At 50.0% G+C, this 22,231-nt stretch overlaps 1 protein-coding gene across 1 annotated transcript in view; it reads left to right on the plus strand.

Annotated features, from left to right (window-relative positions):
- ARHGAP35 (Rho GTPase activating protein 35) overlaps positions 1 to 22,231 on the plus strand; it is an 89,772-nt gene that overhangs the window by 26,284 nt on the left and 41,257 nt on the right. Inside the window, exon 2 of the mRNA XM_040977861.1 lies at positions 10,618 to 14,492. Coding sequence (XP_040833795.1) covers positions 10,809 to 14,492 — 3,684 coding nt within the window. The 5' untranslated portion in view covers positions 10,618 to 10,808. The remainder of the gene's footprint in view (positions 1 to 10,617; positions 14,493 to 22,231) is intronic.

Genomic DNA, 22,231 nt, shown 5'->3' on the forward strand with positions numbered 1-22,231 from the left:
AGCTTGGGAGTTGGAGAAATGAGGTCACAGGCTCCATGTGCGTGTGTGCCTGAGAGCCTTGCCCTGGGGCCCAGCGGGGGCCTGGTCTGGATCCTTGAGACCAGGAGACATGGAGGTCTGAGTGGCAGCCAGATAGCTGAGGTCAAGGCGATTTCCTGTGGCAGGTGGAGCAACTGCGGAAAGAGGAGGCCCTGCCGGAGGGCTGAGGCAGTGAGACGGATGACTCACTGATCTTTCTGAAATTACTGGCCAAGCACTTTCTAAGGAATGGTGGCTGATAAGAAGGAACTAGTTACTATTCTAGTCTGTTATCTAATGAAAAATCATGAAGCTAGCATTTAGCATAAGATGTCATTTATTAAATTCCTTGTATGATCACAAGTGTTTTCTTCCCTTTGGACTCGCTGGCAGGACATGTACATTAAAAAAAGTTTTTTTAAATGAAAGATTTATAGAGAGAAAGATCTTCTGTCGCTGTCCCGCAGTGATGGACTTGGTGCACGGAGCCGATAATAACACGCGTGGACCCTGACTGATGGTCAAAGCCGAAGTTTATTAGGGGCCTCAGACTTTATACCCTGAGAGTCCGTACTGTTTCCCTCTCTTGATTGGAATTCCTTTTGTTTTGTATGCTACACCAGGTGTTCTCATTTACATGCTGGTTGTTGTCATGCAAATACTGTCCAATGAACTGCAAACCTGTGCTCGCTGGCCTTCCAGGCTCACAATGTCCTCCTACAATCTTCCATCTGCTTGTTCACTCCCCAAGCAGCCGCAACAGCCAAAGCTGAGCCAATGTGAAGCCAGGAGCCAGGAACTGCTTTCCAGGTCTCCCACACGGGTGCAGGGTCCCAAGGCTTTGGGCCGTCCCTGACTCCTTTCCCAGGCCACAGGCAGGGAGCTGGATGGGAAGTGGAGCAGCTGGGACTGGAACAGGCGTCCGTATGGGATCCTGACGCATGCAAGATGAAGATTTAGCTACTAGGCCATCGTGCCAGGCCCAGGGCATGTACATTTGTAGCTTGAATGTGTCTTGGAGGTGGATAGGTATTGTATAGAACAGAATCTCATAAAGGAACACGTGTGGGGAAGGGGTGGGGATGGACTGGTGCTGACATCACTTTTTTGTCCCCTTCTCAGTCATTCTGATTCTAGAATGGGCCCCACTTAAATTTTGTTGTTGTTGTTTACACCTTGTTTTTTTTCCTGTGTTTGGGGGAGGGGAGGATACAATGGACGAGACCTCGCCCAGCTTCCCCAGCGCCTGACGTCATCCAGCCTCACTTAATTTTATCTGCCCCCGCCCCCCGCAGTAGGCAGGGATTGGCCAACAGGTGAGGCTCTTTACTGACTCTTCTCTTGGTAGGAGCTGGGGAATTGGCCAATTGTTGTCTGAACTTTAAATGATTTATTTTATTTTTAGTTTTTATTTTTATTTTTATTAGAAAGTCAGATATACTGAGAGGCAGATCTTCCGTCCGTTGATTTACTCCCCAAGCGGCCGCTGTGTGGATCCAAAGCCAGGAACTTCTTCCAGGTCTCCATGTGGGTGCAGGGTCCCAAGGCTTTGGGCCGTCCTCGACTGCTTTCCCAGGCCACAGGCAGGAAGCTGAATGGGAAGTATGGCTGTCAGCACTCATAGGGGATCCCGGCGCGTTCAAAGCAAGGACTTTAGTTGCTAGGCTACCATGCCGGGCCCAAATAATTTTTAAAATAAAAATAGTGGCTTTTTAAAAAATCTAAATATTAGAGACTATAATCATTTAATATTAGGTTCCCCATCATATTTATAGGTAAAGTTGAACTTGCTTCTGTGAGGCCAGCTGGCCCAGCATGTCACCATCCCTTTGCCCTTTGCAGTGGCTCTGTAACTTCAGGGCTCCCTATCCTAAAGATGTTAAATCACCTGTTTGGCCCCAAGCACAGGCCTCCTGCGGAAAGAGCGGAGTGCTTCCTTCCACTCCCGGCTCTGCTTTCAGCTGTGTGAATTAGTCTGAATTTCATTTAGATGTGCTGGCTTCTATGTTCAGCTGCTTGGGAAGAAGCTAGGGACAGCCAGCCCTGGGGGGTTTCAGATGCTGGGAGCTCAGAGCTGGAGCTCGGAGCGGCCCTGCTGTGTCCTGACGGCCCTGCTGTGTCCTGCTGTGTCCTGACGCTACATTCGTCTGCATGTTCTATTTATACCTGTTCTTTCTTTCTTTTTTTTTTTTTTGTCTTGGTTTCAACTTCATTTGAAACAAAGCAGTCATGTAAGTAAATGTGGAGGCCAGAAAATGGGAAGGATTAATGACTATTGATTTTGCAGTGAGAATCTTAAGTTCTTTATTCTGTAAAGCTGTTGTTGCGTCTCTTTGTGATACTGTTGTTAGCTTTGGTTCCAGGTCATCCTGTAAAATAAAAGCATGTACTATAAGTTATTACATGTAACAGCCTATTTTTGGGCTGACAATTTATAGAATAATGCAAATGAGTAGTGAGGAGTAATTTGAAATAATGAGCTGAAATGCTCCTGTCATCTTAAAGTGCGCACTGTGAGACTTGACGCGCGGCGGCCAATTTTGCCCAATCTGCAGAAATGCCCGTCTCCGCAGCTCGGTGGGCTGGATGGGACCTCACTCTTCTCGCATATTCCACGGCATTTTCAGTGAGAACATGCTTTCAAAAGGAACTTTTTTTTTCCTATTGAGAATTTTTGAAGAAAAAATCTGAGTAGGTCATGGGTGCTCAGAAGCACCTGCCATTTTAATTTGAGGTATTTTAAATTTAAGTAATCATAAGTTTGAGCGATGATGTATGTTTCAAAACTCAACGTGAAGTTGGCCTTAATGCCTGGGGGTGGAAGTGGAGCTGGGCTGCGTTTAGGCGTGTTGGTTGGAGAACCTGGACTTGCCGCAGCAGCAGCTACTTGCATGCTGAGGCAGCGAAGGTTGTTGGAGTGCCTCCACCTCGCACCTCGCCTTGGTGGGCTTCTGACTGTACTGGAGGTGCAGGGGTTTCTCCCCATTCGTCCCCCGTTTTTCCCTGCCCACCATTTTCCTCAGTACTATCACAGTAGTACCTTTAGTAACAGTTACAAGTTTAACATTCTGCACATTAATGTGTGTGGTATAGGCAAAGGTATAAAACCTGTTATACGGTCAAGGTGTGTTTAACTCACCTTGGGTTCGCATTTCTTTGGGCATGGAATATTTTTACAGTTTATCAGAAATTGTGAGGTTTTGTTCTTTAAGTTGGCCATTTAACACCCTGACAGAGGCTTTTGCAAATCACTCTCCAGGTCTGCAGGGTGTGGTGCAGCTTTCTCAGCTGGGCTGAGATGGTAGGAGCACCTTCCCACTGGGCTGCGGCCAGGCCAGCATGGCTGCCTAGTGGCTACATCCTCGCCTTGCCTGTGCCAGGATCCCGTAAGGGCGCCAGTTCGGGCACAGGCTGCTCCACTTCCCATCCAGCTCCCTTTTTAGGAAAGCAGTGGATGATGACCCAAAGCTTTGGAACCCTGCACCCACATGGGAGACCAAGAAGCTCCTGGCTTCATATTTGCTTAATTCTATTCAATGCAACCTTTTGGAGAGTGAACCAGCATTTGGATAGAAGATCTTTGTCTCTCCTCCATAAATCCTATCTGCCTTCCCAATAAAAAGCAAATTGGGCCTGGCACGATGGCCTACTGTCTAAAGTCCTCACCCTGAATGCGCTGGAATCCCATATGGCCTCCAGTTCTAATACCATCCAGCTCCCTGCTTGTGGCCTGGGAAAGGAGTCAGGGCAGCCCAACGCTTTGGGACCCTGCACCCACGTGGGAGACCTGGATGAAGTTCCTGGCTCCTGGCTTTGGACCGGCGCAGCACCGGCCATTGCAGTCACTTGGGGAGTGAATCATCGGATGGAAAATCTTCCTCTCTGTATATCTGACTTTGCAATAAAAATAAATAAAGCTTAAAAAAAAGAATAAATCTTAAAATAAATAGAGGCCAGACAGGCTGTGGCTAATTAACTGGGAGCGGCCATCCACACCCCCAGCGGCCTGTTGGTTGGGTGGAGCCATTGACCGTCCCTGTGCACCTGAGGCCAGGGCCCAGCCATCACAGAACAAGGAGGCTGCTGCTGTCTCCTGCTCGCTTCTCCAGGTGGGCTTCCCCAGGCAACAGGATCCACAGAAAGCTTTTCCCCTTTGCTGGCCTCCCGGGACGCTGCTCCCCCACCACTGTGTGTGCTTGTGGTCTCAGTGTCACAGTGTGTCCTCTGTCCAGGATCACTCTAGTTGTGTGTGCAGTGGGCTTGGAAGTGTCCCCTGCACCAGGGCAGCTCAGCCCTCAGTGCAGTGGACCTCCTTGGGAGGTATGTGGAACTTCCACGTGGAGCTGTATGGGGGGCTAGACCCACGGCAGCCCGGCTTCTCTATCTGCGCAGGGTCAGGCTGTGCTGCTCGCGCCCGTCAGCACGTCCACGGCCTGTTGCTAGAAGGGTGTGCTTACACAACTTCAATTCTGCATCGTTAAGCAGGCCCACACCAAGTCAGGTGAAGGATGTACAACTGAGCACCCGAAACATGTGGAAGTAACTCCTTTTTTTAAAAAAAAAATTATTTTTATTGAAAGGCATATTAACAGAGAGAAGGACAGAGACGAAGATCTTTCATCTGTTGGTTCTCTTCCCAAGTGGCCACAATAGCCAGAGCTGAGCTGATCTGAAGCCAGGAGCCAGGAGCTTCTTTGGGTCTCCCACCCAGGTGCAGGGTCCCAAGGCTTTGGGCTGTCCTCGACTGCTTTCCCAGGCCACAAGCAGGGAGATGGATGGGAGGTGGAGCAGCTGGGGTTAGAACTGGCGCCCTTATGGGATCCTGGTGTGTTCAAGGCAAGAATTTTAACCACGATGCTGTCATGTCGGGCCCAACAGTCATTATCTTATGGCTATTTTCTAAGTGTATATTTGCTGTATCAGATTGATGGTAAAATCCTTGCTAACTCCATTCCTATTTATTTAATTTTGTTTGCCTGAGAAATGTGTATTGATAGAGCTGGTGGATGAATAGTTCAGTTCTCGATTTTCTGTATATCAGAATAATACAGAGCTGTGTTGTCAGCCTCGTAAGTGGGCAGTCAGGCGGGGGTCAGCTGCCATGTGGACGGGCCGTCAGGTTGACCTCGCTCTCCAGAGTTGGGGAGTTGGGGGCTGTGCTGTGCTCATGGCGTGTGCAGGCACTTTGTGAGGCAGTCTTGTGAGAAGCCAGTGAGTAGAATGAGAGTGTTGCTACAGATTCCAGCAGAAGTCTGGCTCAGAGAAAATGAAGATGCCTGCTGTGTCATGTGTCACGGTCAGGTTCAAAAAGTGGTAATTCCTGATGTGTCGTTTCTGCATATCACAGTTTCTAATATTCTCTCAGGTCATCTGGATTTTGAAGAATAATTAGTTGGTAAAACAAGAACTTGGATACATCCAATTTTTTTTTTCTCTAGTCAAAAGAGAAAACAACCTTTCAAATCAGACTTCATTTTTTCTTTGGCATGAAAATGAAAGTGCTGAATTTGGAAAAAACTGTTCTGTTACAATTGCGAGATTCAGTAGACTGGAGATGAGTATCTGTCCTCACTGGAGCTTTCATATCCTTTCCTAGTCCACTTGGAAAATGAATTCTGGAAAATTCTTTGAGGAGTTCCAGAGAAGGTCCTTCTTTAAAGGGAGGCCATTGGTCCACTGGTCCATGATCTTTGTTTTCCTTATCCCACATCTGCTTAATGCAGACATTCGGGAATAAGGGAAGTGATAGTAATCCATAGCTTTGAAAACTCAGAAATTTAAGATATCAACATACTATGGACATTTAGAAAATGCTTTTTGTGTGTGTTAGAATGGTTTTCATTCCTTCCCACTATTGGGATTAAGGACAATTATGGTAGTAGGTATTTTACTGCCTTTGCTGGTACTCCTCTAAATGATTTCCTTATAGTGTTGGTAGTTGGTGGTGTTCTCTGCATGACTGTGTGTGCTTTGGAAGGGGTTGAATATTCTCACAGTGGGAACATTGACTTTGCTTGTGCTTGTGCTAGGCCCGAGCCTCACGAGGCATTGCTGATCACAGAGCCAGCAGTATTTCCTGCCAGCATGGGAGGGCGCCGCCCCCTCCAGGCCTGGTGTGAGCCCTGACAGGCATGGTAACCTGGGATCCCGGTGGTTTTTCTGTGTCCTCAGAAGTATGTGCTTTCTTGGGAATATGCTCTGGGTGTCTTCTGTGGGTGCTGTGAAAAGACAGCACTCTGTGCCCTGTGCGGTGGCCTAGCACTTGCACTCCCAGGATCCCAGATGGGCACCGATACTAATCCCGGCAGCCCCACTTCCCAGCCAGCTCCCTGCTTGTGGCCTGGGAAAGCAGTCGAGGACGGCCCAAAGGCTTGGGACCCTGCACCCGCATGGGAGACCTGGAGGAAGTTCCTGGCTCCTGGCTTCGGATCAGTCCAGTTCGGCTTTTGCAGTCATTTGGGGAGTGAATCAACAAAAGGAAGATATTCCTCTCTGTCTCTTCTCCTCTCTATATATCTGACTTTGCAATAAAAAAAATTAAAAATTAATCTCAGAAACAAACCATAAATAAATAAATAAATAACAGTACTCCTGCCTTCCAACTAAAACCACTCTAGTAGGGAGCCTTAGCCTTAGTTAAATAATTTGTAATCCACTATGGGTGTCTGGTGATAACTTTAAAAAAAAAAAGTTATGTTTTGTTACAGCAGGTATTTTGACAAAGAATTGAAAATATTCCTTAAGTAGTTGACTGGCATGAAATGTGAAACTGTTCTTTATTTTCCAGATGTGCAAAACTATAAAATTTGGAGATACAAGACCCTGCTGTTTTAGTTTTAGCTGTTGTAACTTCAGTTTTCAGTGGATTAGTATTGGGAAGTGATTGGAGACAGTGTTCAGAGCTCCACTAGGTCCTGTTCCCGTCAGGTCTCGGCACTGAGCGCATCGCAGTCCCACATGCCCTGTCTCCCACTTGCTCTTGGTCTTCAGGTCATTCCATTAGTGACTCGGCTAATTTTTTTTACCCACTTCTTCAAAAAGTTGAACCTGTTTGTGGCCAAGCGCTTGGAGTTATTTCCTTTAAACCAAGTGTTTGAGACGTTTTTAGATTTATAACAGCCTTTGTTCATCGTGCGGCTCCATTCTGGTGAAGAACTAGGGAAAGGGCATTATCCAGACACCCAAGGCAGAGAGGCCGAGACCCGAGGAGCTGGGAGGGCAGTTATCAGGTGTCCGCACGGTGACTGCGCTCGTGTCAGCTGACTCTTCATGTTTGGATGTCCTTCAGATAGCTGTCATACCTTAAAAGAATTGTAATTTCATAAGGATAACATATTTCAGTTTATTTCAAACTTCAGTCAGTCGTCTTTATAATTAATTCTCAGAAAGACAGACCAAACTCCCATCTGTCCACTTACTCCCCCGATGCCCGCACTAGGCCCGGCTGGATGAAGCCATCCCAGGCCTCCCACATGGTGCTGGGGAGTCATCAGCAGGGCTTGCAGTGGCATGAAGCTGGGCCCTGCGCCCAGGTTCCGGGAGGCGACACTGACCGCTCCCCAAGCCATTATCTTTATTTGTTGAGGTTCGAGAGCAGGCTGGCCATTTTGCTTATTTCCTTGAAATTTCTGAGAAGTTGCTAGATTATTAGATACAGTTTACACAGCATAATTGAATCCCAAACAAGGAATGACTTGCCAGCCGCATGTGGCAGTCAAATTAATTAGGAGTGGTGCTACCAGGTTCCAGTTCTAAGTCAAGTGGTGGGTGATCTTGAGAGCTGGCAGACCGCTGATGAGCAGCGGATCAGGAGGGGCTCTGTCAGCTGGCACCCTTGGCCTCCTCAGGCCTGTGGCAGCAGTCCTATCTAAGCCTGCGAAACCTTGATGTTCCCACCAGTTGAAGCAAAATGTTACGTGTCTACGTAGAGTAGTAGCAGGAGCGCTCTGATTCTGCACTCATTTCCTGCGCAGCTACTGGGCAGGATGCATGCAGGCATGCTTTGGACAGTTCATAGCATCTTTTCATTTTGCTTCTGTAACCTCACCTGGGCAGTGGAGGCCTAGGAAGGCTGGCGTTCCCTCCTTCCTGTGCTCCTGCTCTGTCCCCGGGCTGCCTTAGGAGGTGGGGGTGACTGGGGGTGATGGCCTGTGCTCAAGGTTTCTCTCTTCAAATAGTCAAGTCTTACACACTGCAGGCAGGCACGTGGTGTTTCTGCTTGGTTTGAGGTTTTGGGTCACTGGGGAAGCAATGGATGTTTGGAAGCTTTGAGGTCATGACAGGGACACTTGTGCCCTTCCAGTTCCTGATCCACTGTGTCACTCGAAATCCCATGTCGCAATCCAGTTGCTGGTGACGTTTCTGAAAGGCTCGTGAAAGCAGGTCAAGTTGGAGTACTCGTGTCTGCCAGACATAATGACATTCAGAAGAAAACTGTTGATTTTCACTTCTCTTGGGACCGCCTCAGGAGGGCATCCGCGTGGCTGCAGGTGCAGCGGCAGCACAGGTGTGCTTGGGTGTGTGAGTCACGCACAGCCGGGCCGTGGGAAAGGCCCTGGCCAGGAAGCTGTTTACGCGGAAGCAGTCAGACGGTTTATTTTCCTTGTTTCAGCTCGAGGTTGCTAAAGACTCTGTAAGACATCATGACAACCTGTGGGTGCTTCAGCTGTCAGTCCCACATGCCACATCCGGATTGCCCATAACCTTGAGGGAAGAACCTTGGTTCTCAGAGTGGCTTCATTCAGTCTCTGCTTACCTGCTGGAGCTTCTGTCTGGTCCTCTCCATCCACACACTTCCAGCTGCTTTCCCCAACCCTGGCCAGAAGGTTCAGGGAGGAGGATCTATGCACATCCCTCTCCACCCCCATTTTCTACCCTCCCCCCCCAACCTTGCACATTTCCAACCCCCACCCCCAGCCTAAGACATGCCTGATTCTTCCAGGTTTCACCTGAGACAGAACTTCCTCCACAGGCTTTGCGTCGTCTGTAAGGCTGGGCTGGGCGACCTCTTAGGATGCTCAATACTTCCCTTCCTTCCTCCCTCCCTCTCCTCCTCATTTCTTTCCTCCCAGCTGTCCGTAGACCAAGGACAAAGAGGTAAACTCCAACAGGACTGAACCTTTTCCTCTCTGAGCTCAGTTATATTCTTATCCAGGGAGAAAAACCACACAGTCACATCCTTCAGTGTTATTTTTATTTAGGAATAAGTATAAGCAACATCAGAAGTAGCAAGGAGGAAGGTCCTGTACTCTGCCCGGCTTCTCCTAGTAGTAACGTCTGTCTGTACTCTTACTCTGAATATACTAGTGTGTAAGTATTTACTTCTGGGTTAGCTACATTATAACCCTTTCCCCAAAAATACTTCAGTGTGTATTTCCTGAAAGTGTTCAGATATCCTCTTATATGATTAACTGCATCAGCTTTGTAAATTTGCACTGATAAGACATCCTTTCTGGCTCATTCTTCCTGTTATTAATGATATCAAATTACTCAAAAGTAACTGAATTTAATATACTAAAATTATTTATTTATTTGAAAGAGAACATCCATCTTCCATCGTTGCTGACGTGACTTGGGCTGGGCTGGAGAAAAACCTGTAGCCAGAGGCTGTTTCTGAGTTTCCCACTCAGGTGTGGGGACCCAAGGACTCTAGCCATCCTTCCCTGTTCTCCCAGGTCATAAGCAGGCACCTGGATCTGAAGTGGAGCAGCTGGGACTAGAACCAGTACCCATATGGGATGCTGGTGCTTGAAGGTGGAGGGATTCGCTGCTTAGCCACCTTACCAATCCCAATTGTGTGGACTTTTTTTTTTTTTTTTGCAAAGGGTTGTTATTCATCACTAATATCACAAGTATTTTGGTGCCCCGATTGTTCCCACCTTGGCCAGCGGGAGCCCTCTCAAGATGGTAGCAGTGTACTCATAGACAACCCATTGCTTTTTCTTGTACAAGGTGTTTCCAGCCTTTGACCTACCTTGGCTTAGTCTGAAAATTGCCCTTCTCCCAAGGCACTCCCTGCCCTTAGTTATTATTTGGTACTCTCTGTCAGACGAGGTCTCGGCTTCTTTCTAAGCATATTTAGGTCTCATCTTGCTTTGCAGTTAAGGGGGAGGTGGGGAGAGAGAGATCTTCCATCCACTGGTTCACTCTCCAAATGGCTGCAGCGGCTGAGGCTGGGCCACTCTGGAGCCAGGAGTTAGGGTCTTCTGGGCGGCTCAAGGACACCTGGGCTATCTTCTTTTTTCTAAGCATTTGGGTTATCTTCTTTTTTCTTTTCTTTTTTTTTTTTTTTTTTTTCATTTTGGGCTATCTTCTATTGCTTTCCATGGCACATTAGCAGGGAGTTGGATCGGAAGTGGAATAAACAGCCCAGACTTGAGTCAGAGCCCATCTGGGATGCCAGGGCCACGGGCAGCAGCTTTACCATCTGTGCCACAGCGATGGCCCCCTCGCTGCTATATCTTTGCCCTTATACTGGTATACATTAGATATATGCTTAATATTTATTGGTTTTTTAAAAAGATACTTTTGTTGTAGTTTAGTGATTAAAATTGGGTTCCAAAATTATACTGATACCTTTTCTTTTTCCCCCTCATCCAGGAAGACATGGTGGCTGTTCAGCCATGAGAAGTGGTGAAAAGTGACCTCATCCTGGTACACAGCCACCATGGGACCTGACCTTTCTGCTGCTCGGGCGGCCAGTCCCCCCGATGAGATCCGGAGGTGGTGAGGCCAGTGGGGGGTACTAACCTGATCTCGGACGTGGCTGACTGTGGCAGGATGTGTCGACGATGATGATGGCAAGAAAGCAAGATGTCCGCATTCCCACCTACAACATCAGTGTGGTGGGATTGTCCGGGACGGAGAAGGAGAAAGGCCAGTGCGGCATTGGGAAGTCCTGTCTGTGCAACCGCTTCGTGCGCCCCAGTGCCGACGAGTTTCACCTGGACCACACCTCCGTCCTCAGCACCAGCGACTTTGGGGGGCGAGTGGTCAACAATGACCACTTTCTGTACTGGGGAGAAGTTAGCCGCTCCCTGGAGGACTGTGTGGAGTGCAAGATGCACATTGTGGAGCAGACTGAGTTTATTGATGATCAGACCTTCCAGCCTCATCGGAGCACGGCCCTGCAGCCCTATATCAAGAGAGCTGCAGCGACCAAGCTCGCCTCCGCCGAGAAACTCATGTACTTTTGCACTGACCAGCTGGGGCTGGAGCAGGACTTTGAGCAGAAACAGATGCCCGACGGAAAGCTGCTGGTGGACGGCTTCCTGCTTGGTATCGATGTGAGCCGGGGCATGAACAGGAACTTTGATGACCAGCTCAAATTTGTTTCCAATCTCTACAATCAGCTTGCAAAAACAAAAAAGCCCATAGTCGTGGTCCTGACCAAGTGTGACGAGGGTGTCGAGCGGTACATTCGGGATGCACATACTTTTGCCTTAAGCAAAAAGAACCTCCAGGTTGTGGAGACCTCAGCGAGATCCAATGTCAACGTGGACCTGGCTTTCAGCACCTTAGTGCAACTGATTGATAAAAGTCGGGGGAAGACCAAAATAATTCCCTACTTTGAAGCTCTCAAGCAGCAGAGTCAACAGATAGCCACGGCAAAGGACAAGTATGAGTGGCTGGTGAGTCGCATTGTGAAGAACCACAATGAGAACTGGCTGAGCGTGAGCCGCAAGATGCAGGCCTCCCCGGAGTACCAGGACTACGTGTACCTGGAGGGCACCCAGAAGGCCAAGAAGCTCTTCCAGCAGCACATCCACCGCCTCAAGCAGGAGCACATTGAGCGCAGGCGGAAGCTGTACCTGGCAGCCCTGCCTCTGGCCTTTGAAGCCCTCATCCCCAATCTCGACGAGGTGGATCACCTGAGCTGCAGCAAGGCCAAGAAACTCTTAGAAACCAAGCTGGAATTCCTCAAGTGGTTCGTTGTACTCGAGGAGACCCCGTGGGACGCCACCAGCCACATTGACAACATGGAAAACGAGCGGATTCCCTTTGACTTGCTAGACACCGGGCCGGCAGAGCAGCTGTACGAGGCCCACCTGGAGAAGCTGAGGAACGAGAGGAAGCGGGCTGAGATGCGAAGGGCCTTCAAGGAGAACCTGGAGAGCTCGCCTTTCGTAACTCCTGGCAAGCCGTGGGAGGAGGCCCGCAGCTTCATCATGAACGAGGACTTCTACCAATGGCTGGAAGAGTCTGTGTACATGGAGATATACGGCAAACACCAAAAGCAAATTATTGACAAAGCAAAGGAAGACTTTCAGGAGTTGCTGTTGGAATACTCGGAACTGTTCTACGAGCTGGAGCTCGATGCCAAGCCCAGCAAGGAGAAGATGGGCGTCATCCAGGATGTGCTGGGCGAGGAGCAGCGCTTCAAAGCGCTGCAGAAGCTGCAGGCAGAGCGCGACGCCCTCATCTTGAAGCACATTCATTTTGTGTACCACCCGACCAAGGAGACCTGCCCCTGCTGCCCGGCTTGTGTCGATGCCAAGATCGAGCAGTTGGTTAGTTCTCGGTTTATCCGACCCTCAGACCGCAATCAGAAAAATTCCCTCTCTGACCCCAACATTGATAGGATCAACTTGGTTATTCTGGGCAAGGATGGCCTTGCCCGGGAACTGGCCAATGAAATTCGAGCTCTTTGTACAAATGATGACAAGTACGTAATTGATGGCAAAATGTATGAGCTGTCCCTGAGGCCCATCGAGGGGAACGTGAGGCTCCCTGTGAACTCCTTCCAGACGCCAACGTTTCAGCCCCACGGCTGTCTCTGCCTTTACAACTCCAAGGAGTCACTGTCCTACGTCGTGGAGAGCATAGAGAAGGGCAGGGAGTCCACACTTGGCAGGCGGGACAGCCACCTGGTCCATCTGCCCCTGACGCTCATTTTGGTCAACAAGAGGGGCGACCCCAGTGGGGAGACCCTGCACAGCTTAGTACAACAGGGTCAGCAGATTGCCAGCAAGCTGCAGTGTGTCTTTCTCGACCCTGCTTCTGCTGGCATTGGGTACGGACGCAACATCAATGAAAAGCAAATCAGCCAAGTTTTGAAGGGCCTGCTGGACTCTAAACGCAACTTGAACCTGGTCAGCTCTACTGCCAGCATCAAAGACTTGGCTGACATTGACCTGCGGATTGTCATGTGTCTAATGTGTGGGGATCCTTTCAGTGCCGATGACATACTGTTTCCTGTCCTTCAGTCTCAAACCTGTAAGTCTTCCCATTGTGGAAGCAGCAACTCCGTGTTACTTGAACTCCCAGTCGGATTGCACAAGAAGCGCATTGAACTGTCCATGCTCTCATACCATTCCTCCTTTAGCATCAGAAAGAGCAGGCTGGTTCATGGCTACATTGTCTTTTATTCAGCCAAAAGGAAGGCCTCCTTGGCTATGCTACGTGCCTTTCTCTGTGAAGTGCAGGATATTATCCCCGTGCAGCTGGTAGCGCTCACTGATGGCGCCATCGATGTCCTGGACAATGACTTAAGTCGGGAGCAGCTGACCGAGGGGGAGGAGATTGCGCAGGAAATTGATGGAAAGTTCACGAGCATCCCCTGTAGCCAACCCCAGCATAAACTTGACATCTTTCACCCATTCTTTAAAGATGTGGTCGAAAAAAAGAACATAATTGAGGCCACTCACATGTATGACAATGTCGCCGAGGCCTGCAGCACCACGGAAGAAGTGTTCAACTCCCCCCGGGCAGGCTCGCCGCTCTGCAACTCCAACCTGCAGGATTCGGAAGAGGACATCGAACCCCCATCTTATGGCCTGTTTCGAGAAGACACTTCCCTGACCTCCCTGAACAAGGACCCGTGCAAGCTCTCCATGGAGCTGGAGGGGAATGACGGGCTGTCCTTCATCGTGAGCAGCTTTGAAAGTAAGCTCAACAACAAGGTACCTCCGCCAGTCAAACCAAAGCCACCTGTCCATTTTGAAATGACGAAGGGGGAGCTGTCCTACTTAGATCAAGGCCATCGGGACGGACAGAGGAGGTCTGTGTCTTCCAGCCCCTGGCTGCCTCAGGATGGCTTTGACCCATCTGACTATGCTGAGCCCATGGATGCCGTGGTGAAGCCTAGAAACGAGGAAGAAAACATCTACTCGGTGCCCCACGACAGCACCCAGGGCAAGATCATCACCATCCGTAACATCAACAAGGCCCAGTCCAACGGCAGCGGGAACGGCTCCGATAGCGAGATGGACACCAGTTCCCTGGAGCGAGGCCGCAAGGTGTCGATGGTGAGCAAACCCGTGTTGTACAGGACCAGATGCAGCCGGCTGGGCAGGTTCGCGAGCTACCGCACCAGCTTCAGCGTCGGGAGTGATGATGAGCTGGGGCCCATTCGGAAGAAAGAAGAGGACCAGGCGTCCCAGGGCTACAAAGGGGACAATGCTGTCATTCCGTATGAGACGGATGAAGACCCGAGGAGGAGGAATATCCTCCGCAGCCTGAGGAGGAACACTAAGGTAGGGCGCCTTGCGGGAGGGCCGCATGGCGTTTCCGGAGAGTTGGTGATGGCAGTGTTTCATTTTTGTTTTTAAAGATATATTTCTTGGGGCCCGGCGCGGTGGCGCAAGTGGTTAAAGGTCCTCGCCTAGCACGCCCGGGATCCCATATGGGCGCCGGTTCTAATCCCGGCAGCCCCGCTTCCCTTCCAGCTCCCTGCCTGTGGCCTGGGAAAGCAGTCGAGGACGGCCCAAAGCTTTGGGAACCTGCACCCGCGTGGGAGACCCGGAAGAGGCTCCTGGCTTTGGATCGGCATAGTATCGGCCCGTTGCGCTCACTTGGGGAGTGAATCATCGGACGGAAGATCTTCCTCTCTGTCTCTCCTCTCTGTATATCTGCCTTTCCAATGAAAAAATAATAAAAATAAATCTTTAAAAAAAAAAAAAAGATATATTTCTTTTTATTGGAAAGGCAGATTTACAGAGAGAATGAGAGAGAGGATGCTCTATCTGCTACTTCACTCCCCAAGGGGTCGCAACAGCCAGAGCTGAGCTGATCAGGAGCCAGGAGCTTTTTTCTTATATCCCACGTGGGTGCAGGGAGCTGAATGGGAAGCGGAGCAGCCAAACCGGCTCTTGTATGGAATCCCAGTGGATGCAAGGCGAGGATTTTAGCCACCAGGCTACTGTGCCAGGCCCTTATTTTGGTTCTAAAGAAAAACCTTGTTTAGACTTTCTGTGCTGGCAGTATCTCCGATGCTTCACTGACAGCCTTCAGATACTTAGGGCCTTGGGTGGGATGGACGGCCTAGTTTGTCCTTGTCTAAACAGTAGTTATTCATTACCAAAGTGCACATAGTTCAGAACTTGCCAGCATCCTGACACGTGGCTGAGTCAGTGGCAACACATTTGCTGCTCCTTCCTCTGAGCTCCAAAGTGCACACCTCACTTTCTTCCTGCTGAATTTGCGTTTCCCCATCTGTCTCTGAAATGCTTCTTTCCCCTTGCTGACCTGTAAAGGTGCCTGGATGACAGTGATTATTGACATGCACAAATCAGAAAAGTCTTTGAGTCCATGGATGAAAAAGAGCCCTGCCACTGAGTTATAAACCTATTTATGAACGTGGATTGCCGTCAGCTGCACCATTTTCTCCTGACATAACTCATGCCTGCTGTCATTGGGAGGCCAGATTTTATTTAGGAGACTCCCAGATTAAGAGGCAAGAGGAGCAAATAAAGTGTCTTGTAGAGTTACATTGTACAGGGCCGTCCAGCACCAGCAACACTGGCATTTCGTGTCAGAGTGCAGTCCTGTCCCGTGTGGAGCTTCCTGCTTAGTGAGCTCAGAAGGCAGTGGGTGGTGGCCAGGGGGCTCAGGACCCTGCCACCCACATGAGAGACCTGGATAGAGCTCCTGGCTTCATCCTGGCCCACTCCTAGCTATTTCTCTCTCTAACTCTGCCATTAAAGGAAACAGGTAAGTCTACAGAGAAGAACTTCCTGGTGAGAGACGTGCTCCTCCCCAACTAAGCTCCCTCCCTGATTTCTTCATGTTGAAGTGCGCCTCTCCCTTCCCAGAATCCCTTGGACACACAGTTGCCAGCAACTAGGCAATTACCAGACATACCCAGTCTGAATCTGAAGAATAGAGTACAGGTTATCTTGAGAGCTGACACTTGTAAAATACCCAGCGTGATGGAAGGATGTGGCATCCTGTAGAGTCCAGTGCCCTTCGCATTCCCTCCCAGTGCAGTGTCCCCAGGGTGTGCTTCCCGGTGCCGGGGCAGGCAGGTTCCGGGGCTTCTGTCCCCATTCCTTCTCCCTGTTCATCAGCCCTGCGTGAGTTCCCCACGAGAAGGCCTTCAGAAGGCTCCCGTGCTTTGTTCTCCAAAGCTTGGTAGGGCGCAGACCTCAAAAGCAGCTTTTTGTTAGAAGCCAGGGAATCACCTCACCTCCCTCCCAGTGTTCCCCACAGCTCCCCTGTGCAGTGATGCTAGAATGTAAACATTTGAACATTTTGGGTTTCTCTTCCTCCTCCTCCACGTGCAGGGAGGACAGCAGGTCTCAGCACTGCCAGCCCTGATTGTCAGGGTGTCTGCGCTCTGGGCAGCTAGGAACGGGGTGTAACAGCGCACTGTGCTACAATTTTTTTCCTGATTTCTGGCTCCGTTTTTCATCCTTACTAAAAATGGTGCTTTTAAAGCACAGGCCTGAACAAACCTTGCTGTAGAGCGCAGACGCTGTGATGCAGACTCAGCAGGACACGCCGTGGGCACACACCTGTGAGGTGGCATGTCCACGCTGCAGTGCGCATAGCCTGCCCAGGGCCTCCCTTTGCTAGCCTGCTGGGTCAGGGTGTTCCAATCAGGCTCCGGTTCTCTGAGCAGGCCACGCCTCTTTGAGTCAGATACAAATGACACTTGTGACCCAGGCACAACTGAATGCCACAAGTCACTTCAGAAGTTTCCTTTGGAAAGAGTGAAAATGGTGCTGGGAGAGGCGCGAGGCTGCTGTGTCATCCCAGCCGCCAGAGCAGCCCTGTTCACACTGCTGTGGCTAACAGCACAGACAGCACTTGCTTTACCGGAAAAGCAGGATACCATCAGGGCAGAAAATGCCAGGCCAACCCCACTAGGGGATTTGGCCTTTGATTTTTTTTTTTAGCATGACAAAGCAATACAGTGTTTGTTGGAAGTGGGCGTGGCTAGGCACTCTGATTTCAGTTGGTCCTGGAGAATGTACCAGAATACAGCCCGTGTCCTTGCGCAGTCCTCTGTACCCGGACAGGCATCAGCCCACGTCCTTGCACAGACCTACCAGGCTGTCCGGGAGGCCTGTGGGTAGAGGGACAGAACTGCGCGTGTGTTCTGTGGCAAGAGTCCTCAGGCCACGGGAAACTAGGGGCTGCAGTTGGGCCAGGGCCACTCTGCTTCCTCACTGTGGCCTTGGGGATGGCAGTAGTGGTACAGGCTGGGTGAACCCTGGCGGCAGTTACCACAAAGCTAGCCCTGGAAGGGAGGGAGGGAACAGCAGCGTGAGGTGAAGGAAGATCTGCAGGCCCAATCTGCGTCCTGTGGTCAGAGAAAGGAGAAGCTGGTCCAGCTGGAGCTAGGGAGCTAGGGAGCTGGGGGACCGACATGGTCCCTCTCCTTTTGTGGCTATTTTAACCCTGTGTGTTACTAAGCTCCTTTATCAGAACTTACCCTAGCAACCACCAGGACAAGAAAAAAAAAAAAAGGCTGTGCTCTGGATACTGATGGGAAGAAGAAAAACGCGGCCAGCACCCTTGGCTGGCTGGCTGGACGAGTTGTTTCCTGTACAGTTGGAGTCGGCGTGAGGCACTGACTGGCTTTCATGTCTCCTAATCAAAGTGCAGACTGTAACACTGGCTCTCACCCGGGTCCTTTCCCAGCTGAACCATTCAGCGCCCTCTCTCAGAGGGGGAGCCTTCCGCACTCGGCTGAATGAGACTGAAAATCTCCGATTGCACTTCACTGGGGCTGTGAATAGCTGCTTTGTCTGGAAGGAGTTGTTGTTGCACATGGTCTCTGTCTCCCAGTGCCATGCGTTTGCAAAGACGAGATCGGGAGGGATCCGCCAGAAAACGGGCCTGGGCGCTGTGCCGCACAGACCACGCCTGGGGCACCTCAGCTGCCTAAGCCCGCTGGGTCCGACCACAGGCTGCCAGAGATGATATTATTGCCTGTTTCCCCTCCGAATGGACGTGCTCTTATTTTTATGTTAAAAAAGGATGATAAAGAATATCTTTCACTCACTGTATCTACCACATGACAAGACCACCTATTGAAAAGCTAACCAGTTCAATCACGCATTGTTTGGTCTATAAGGCACCAAGTAACCAGTTTGACAGTTCATGTCCCCCTCTGCACCCAGTGAATTGGCTTATTTCATTGGATTCAGTGAATTGGCTGGTTGTTGTGGCTTTGTGTGGACACAGCTCTTATTTTGTGAGGTCTGAGGCAGAGTCGGAGTTTCTGGTGTGAATAAAAGCCAGCTGGGGAATCGCGCTGCTCGCTCCCCTGGGAGAGACGTAGCTTTTGACAGGCACACTGAATGCTGAGAGATGGGCTCTTTATAACCTGTCCCTGGAAGGACTCGGTGTGTGCACCCAAGAGGCTGGCCCCACCCACTGAGCCTCACGGCCTGTCGGCCTGTCGCTGGAGCCAATGCACCAACCTGACCTCAGGCATCTGATTTTTGAAACATTTTTATCTTTTACAAAAAGTGCTTTGGTGGCAAGCTCATTCATTCTTCCTGAAAGGAAAAATTTACAGCATGGCGTTTAATGAGCACTTGTTTTGGCCTGGTGTTGTGCTAGGTGCCATAGATGTAGTAGTTCGTTATACTTTACAGACTTCCAGATAACGGGGCTTAACATGTGCTTGCAGTTTGAAAACTAGCAGATGGTAGGCTCAGGGTGCTAAGACACTGCTTTCCCAGGAAATATAACCTTTTCCTTGGATATCCGGGAAAGCTCCCTGAGGATGTGTTATTTAAGGCTGGGACTTTTGAAAGAGGGGGAGACAGGTAGAATTACGAAGACAAAGGCTTCCTGGGGAAACCTTGCAGGAAACTGGACACTGAAAGAAGCAGACCTTCAAGGAGTGGTCAGTGTGGCACTGCTGAGAGGTGAGGGAGAGACGGAGTGGACAGTGGAGGCTGCAGACAGCTCTGTAGGGCTCCTGTGCGGGTCCATGGGGCAGCACCAGGCCTTCCCACGGCAGGTTCTCCCTGGTTACTCTTTGTCATCCTCATTCTAGGTTGTCCTCCTGAGGTTCCAAGAGGTGGACGCTTTGCCCAGGTTGGCAGGGCAGTCGAGGAGAAGAGCCGCACTGTGTGCACCCCGGCCTCTCACTTCCTGTGCACTGGGGTTTATAGTTGTGGTCTGCAGGGAAGAGGCTCATACTGAAGGTCGGGCGCTCATGGTGAGACCTCCATGTGCGTGTAGTGGGCGGGGTCACTAGACAGATGATTGAGGGTATCTAAAAAAGCCCGTTGCCCCACATGGCCCCCCGGGAAAAGCTTTCTGTGGCTGCAGCCAGAAGAGGCGTGAGGACGCTGCAATAGCCGCTAGAACTGAGAGAAATGGTTGCGGACTGGTGTCACTGGAGTCTTTGTTATTTTAAGCTGGAAGAACTTTTAGTGTGTTTTGGGGGATAAAAATACACTTTCTGCCTTAGCTTACAGTACACCTGTTCCCTAAAAATAAATAAATAACAACAGACAGCTCAGATCTGTTTTTCAAAGAACAGAGAATTTTTTGGTGCTTCCCTGAGCCAGTGTTTTCTGCCATAGCCTGGTGGTGTTGGAATGTCTTATGGAGTGGAAACTCAAGGTTGTTTAGCTCTCATGAGGACCACCGGTGCTGCCCAAGGGCCCTGCCTGTCGGTGTAAGCGGGTAGAAACTGACCCAGGGTAGGGGGCGTCCTGATTACATGTGACGGGCGTTTTAGGCAGTTATCAAAGTATACCTGCCCTGTTGCCTGCAGCGGCACATCTTAACCAAGACCAGCCAGATTTCAGGACTGACTTTCTTTCCCCATGATTTCAGCAGGATTAGGGATGGTAGGGAAACCACCACTTCCTGCTCCTAAGTGCTGAGTGGCTGGGTCAGGCTGGTCGGAAGGAAGACCTGACGGTCAGGTCAGGCTGAAGGAAGCCAGATCTCAGCATTTGTGCTTTAACACTAGACTTTGCCTGCAAGAATAAATCTGCCTTGCAGTTTTCACTGAAATGTGGGCTTGTGTGTTTTCACCCTAAAGGGGGAGTGCCAGTTAGTTTAGAATACATTCGCAACACAAGCTCGGAACTTGTAACTTCGTGGGAAGACCTTGTTGAAGCTCTGTTGAAAACAGAAAGGAGTAGTTGGGGTGATGCTATGGCTTAACTGGCTGATCTTCCACGTGTAAGTGCCAGCATCCCTCCTGGGCACAGATTTGTGTCCTGGCTGGTTTACTTCCCATCCAACTCCTTGCTTGTGGCCTGGGAATGCAGTGGAGGACGGCCCAAAGCCTTGCGACCCTGCGCCATGTAGCCAACCAGGAGGAAACTCCTGACTCCTGATCAGCTCAGCCCCAGCCATTGCAACCATTTAGGGAGTAAACCAGCAGATAGAAAATCTTTCTCTCTGTAAATGTTACTTTCCTAAAAATAAATAAATCTTTAAAAAAAAAATGAAAGAAAAAAATAGGATAATTGGCAATTAGAAAGGTGCAGAAACCTGGGGGCGAATGTCCACTGTGGAGTGTGTCAGTATCCCTGGGGCTCCTACCAGACAGAGTGTCACCCACAGCTCATGTGACCCTCTTGGCTTGGCTGACAGTTTCACTCTTGTCCTCATCCAGATGACACTCTCGCTGTTCCAGGCCACATTCTGTGTATGGGGTCCCCCTTCTCTGTGTCTCATACACAGTGTATTCAGAAGCCTGAATTCTGCCTTTTGTGTCCTTTATTAGATGTGTCACCAAGCATTTCAAAGACTCTGTTTAGTGCTGCAGCTTGAGTGACCATGTTTTCTGATCGTGAAATGTGGAGAAAGGATTTGACCTGTACCAGGGTATGTGTGGAGACTAGGAGACCCTGTGGACGCTGACTTGTGCTCAGTGAGGGGCAGTTCCTCCCAAGTGCTTGGTCTCTGGGGAGCTGGGACCACCCCACGTGTGCCTGGCACGTCCCCAGGTGCTGCCTGCAGCAGCGTGGTTATCCCTGTCTCTCCTTTTACCAGTTCATTGCGAGTCCTTTGATCCTATATTAGCTTGGTTGCTAGCTCGCTGTTTTTGCGTTGGGTAATTAAAAAAAAAAAAGCCAGAATTCTTGCCTTCTAGGAATTTAACCCAGTCTAAAATAGTTGTGTGTAGAAACATGACTGTGGTGACTTCGGTGGTGTGGGATGGCAACAGGCTGGAGGTGTATTTAAGGAGTCTGTGATACAGTAGCTGTCCTGTGATGGCAAGGGCTTCACAGCCTCAGACAGTGTGAGATGAGAGCAACTTTTTTCTCTTAAAGACTCATGCAAAAGTCAGTCCCAGAGAGTGCGAGTGAGCGGGTGGGTGGTTGATCTTTCATCTGCTGGTTCATTCCGCAAACGACTGCAGCAGCCAGAGCGGGGCAAGTGGAAACCAATAGTCAGCAGCTTCATCTGGGGCCCAGGTACTTGCACCATCCTCTGCTGCCCTCCCAGGCACCTTAACAGGGAGATCCATTGCAAGTGGAGCGGCTAGGACTTGAACTGGAGCCCCTATAGGATGCTGTGCCTGCTGTTGAAGGCTTAACCCACAATGCTTGCCCACAAGAGATCATCTTTATCCAAGCTATGTTTGAAAACATAGAAAGGCACACCGGCCAAGTGGGTCCTGGAGACTGTGTTCTCAGATGTTGATGAGTCTTTACTGCACTGCAGGCTCTGAAAGCAGCTGTCCACGCATGATTACCAGCAGCAGCCTCCTCCTGGCCTCAGTGGACTTGTGGCGCTGGAAAAGGTTCCCACCCAGAAGGAACGGAGTAGGAGGTGGCTGTCCGTGCGGGCCAGAGTCGGGCACTTGCTCTTTAGGCCTTTGTGAAAAGCCCAGAGGACAGTGGTAGATGCCTGTCACCATTTCTCCCCAGGGCAACGTGGACCTCAGCTGTTTGTGAACTTTGCCACGTGCTTAGTAACAAGACTAAGAATTACTTTTTTGGAAACATCATAATTTTTCATTGTCTTAAAAAAAAGTTTTTGTTAAAAGTCAGGAAGACAGGAG

This window comes from Ochotona curzoniae, unplaced genomic scaffold (genome assembly GCF_017591425.1).
Source record: "Ochotona curzoniae isolate NIBS_2020 unplaced genomic scaffold, NIBS_Ocur_1.0 contig_2861, whole genome shotgun sequence".
NCBI classification, from domain to species: Eukaryota; Metazoa; Chordata; class Mammalia; order Lagomorpha; family Ochotonidae; genus Ochotona; species Ochotona curzoniae.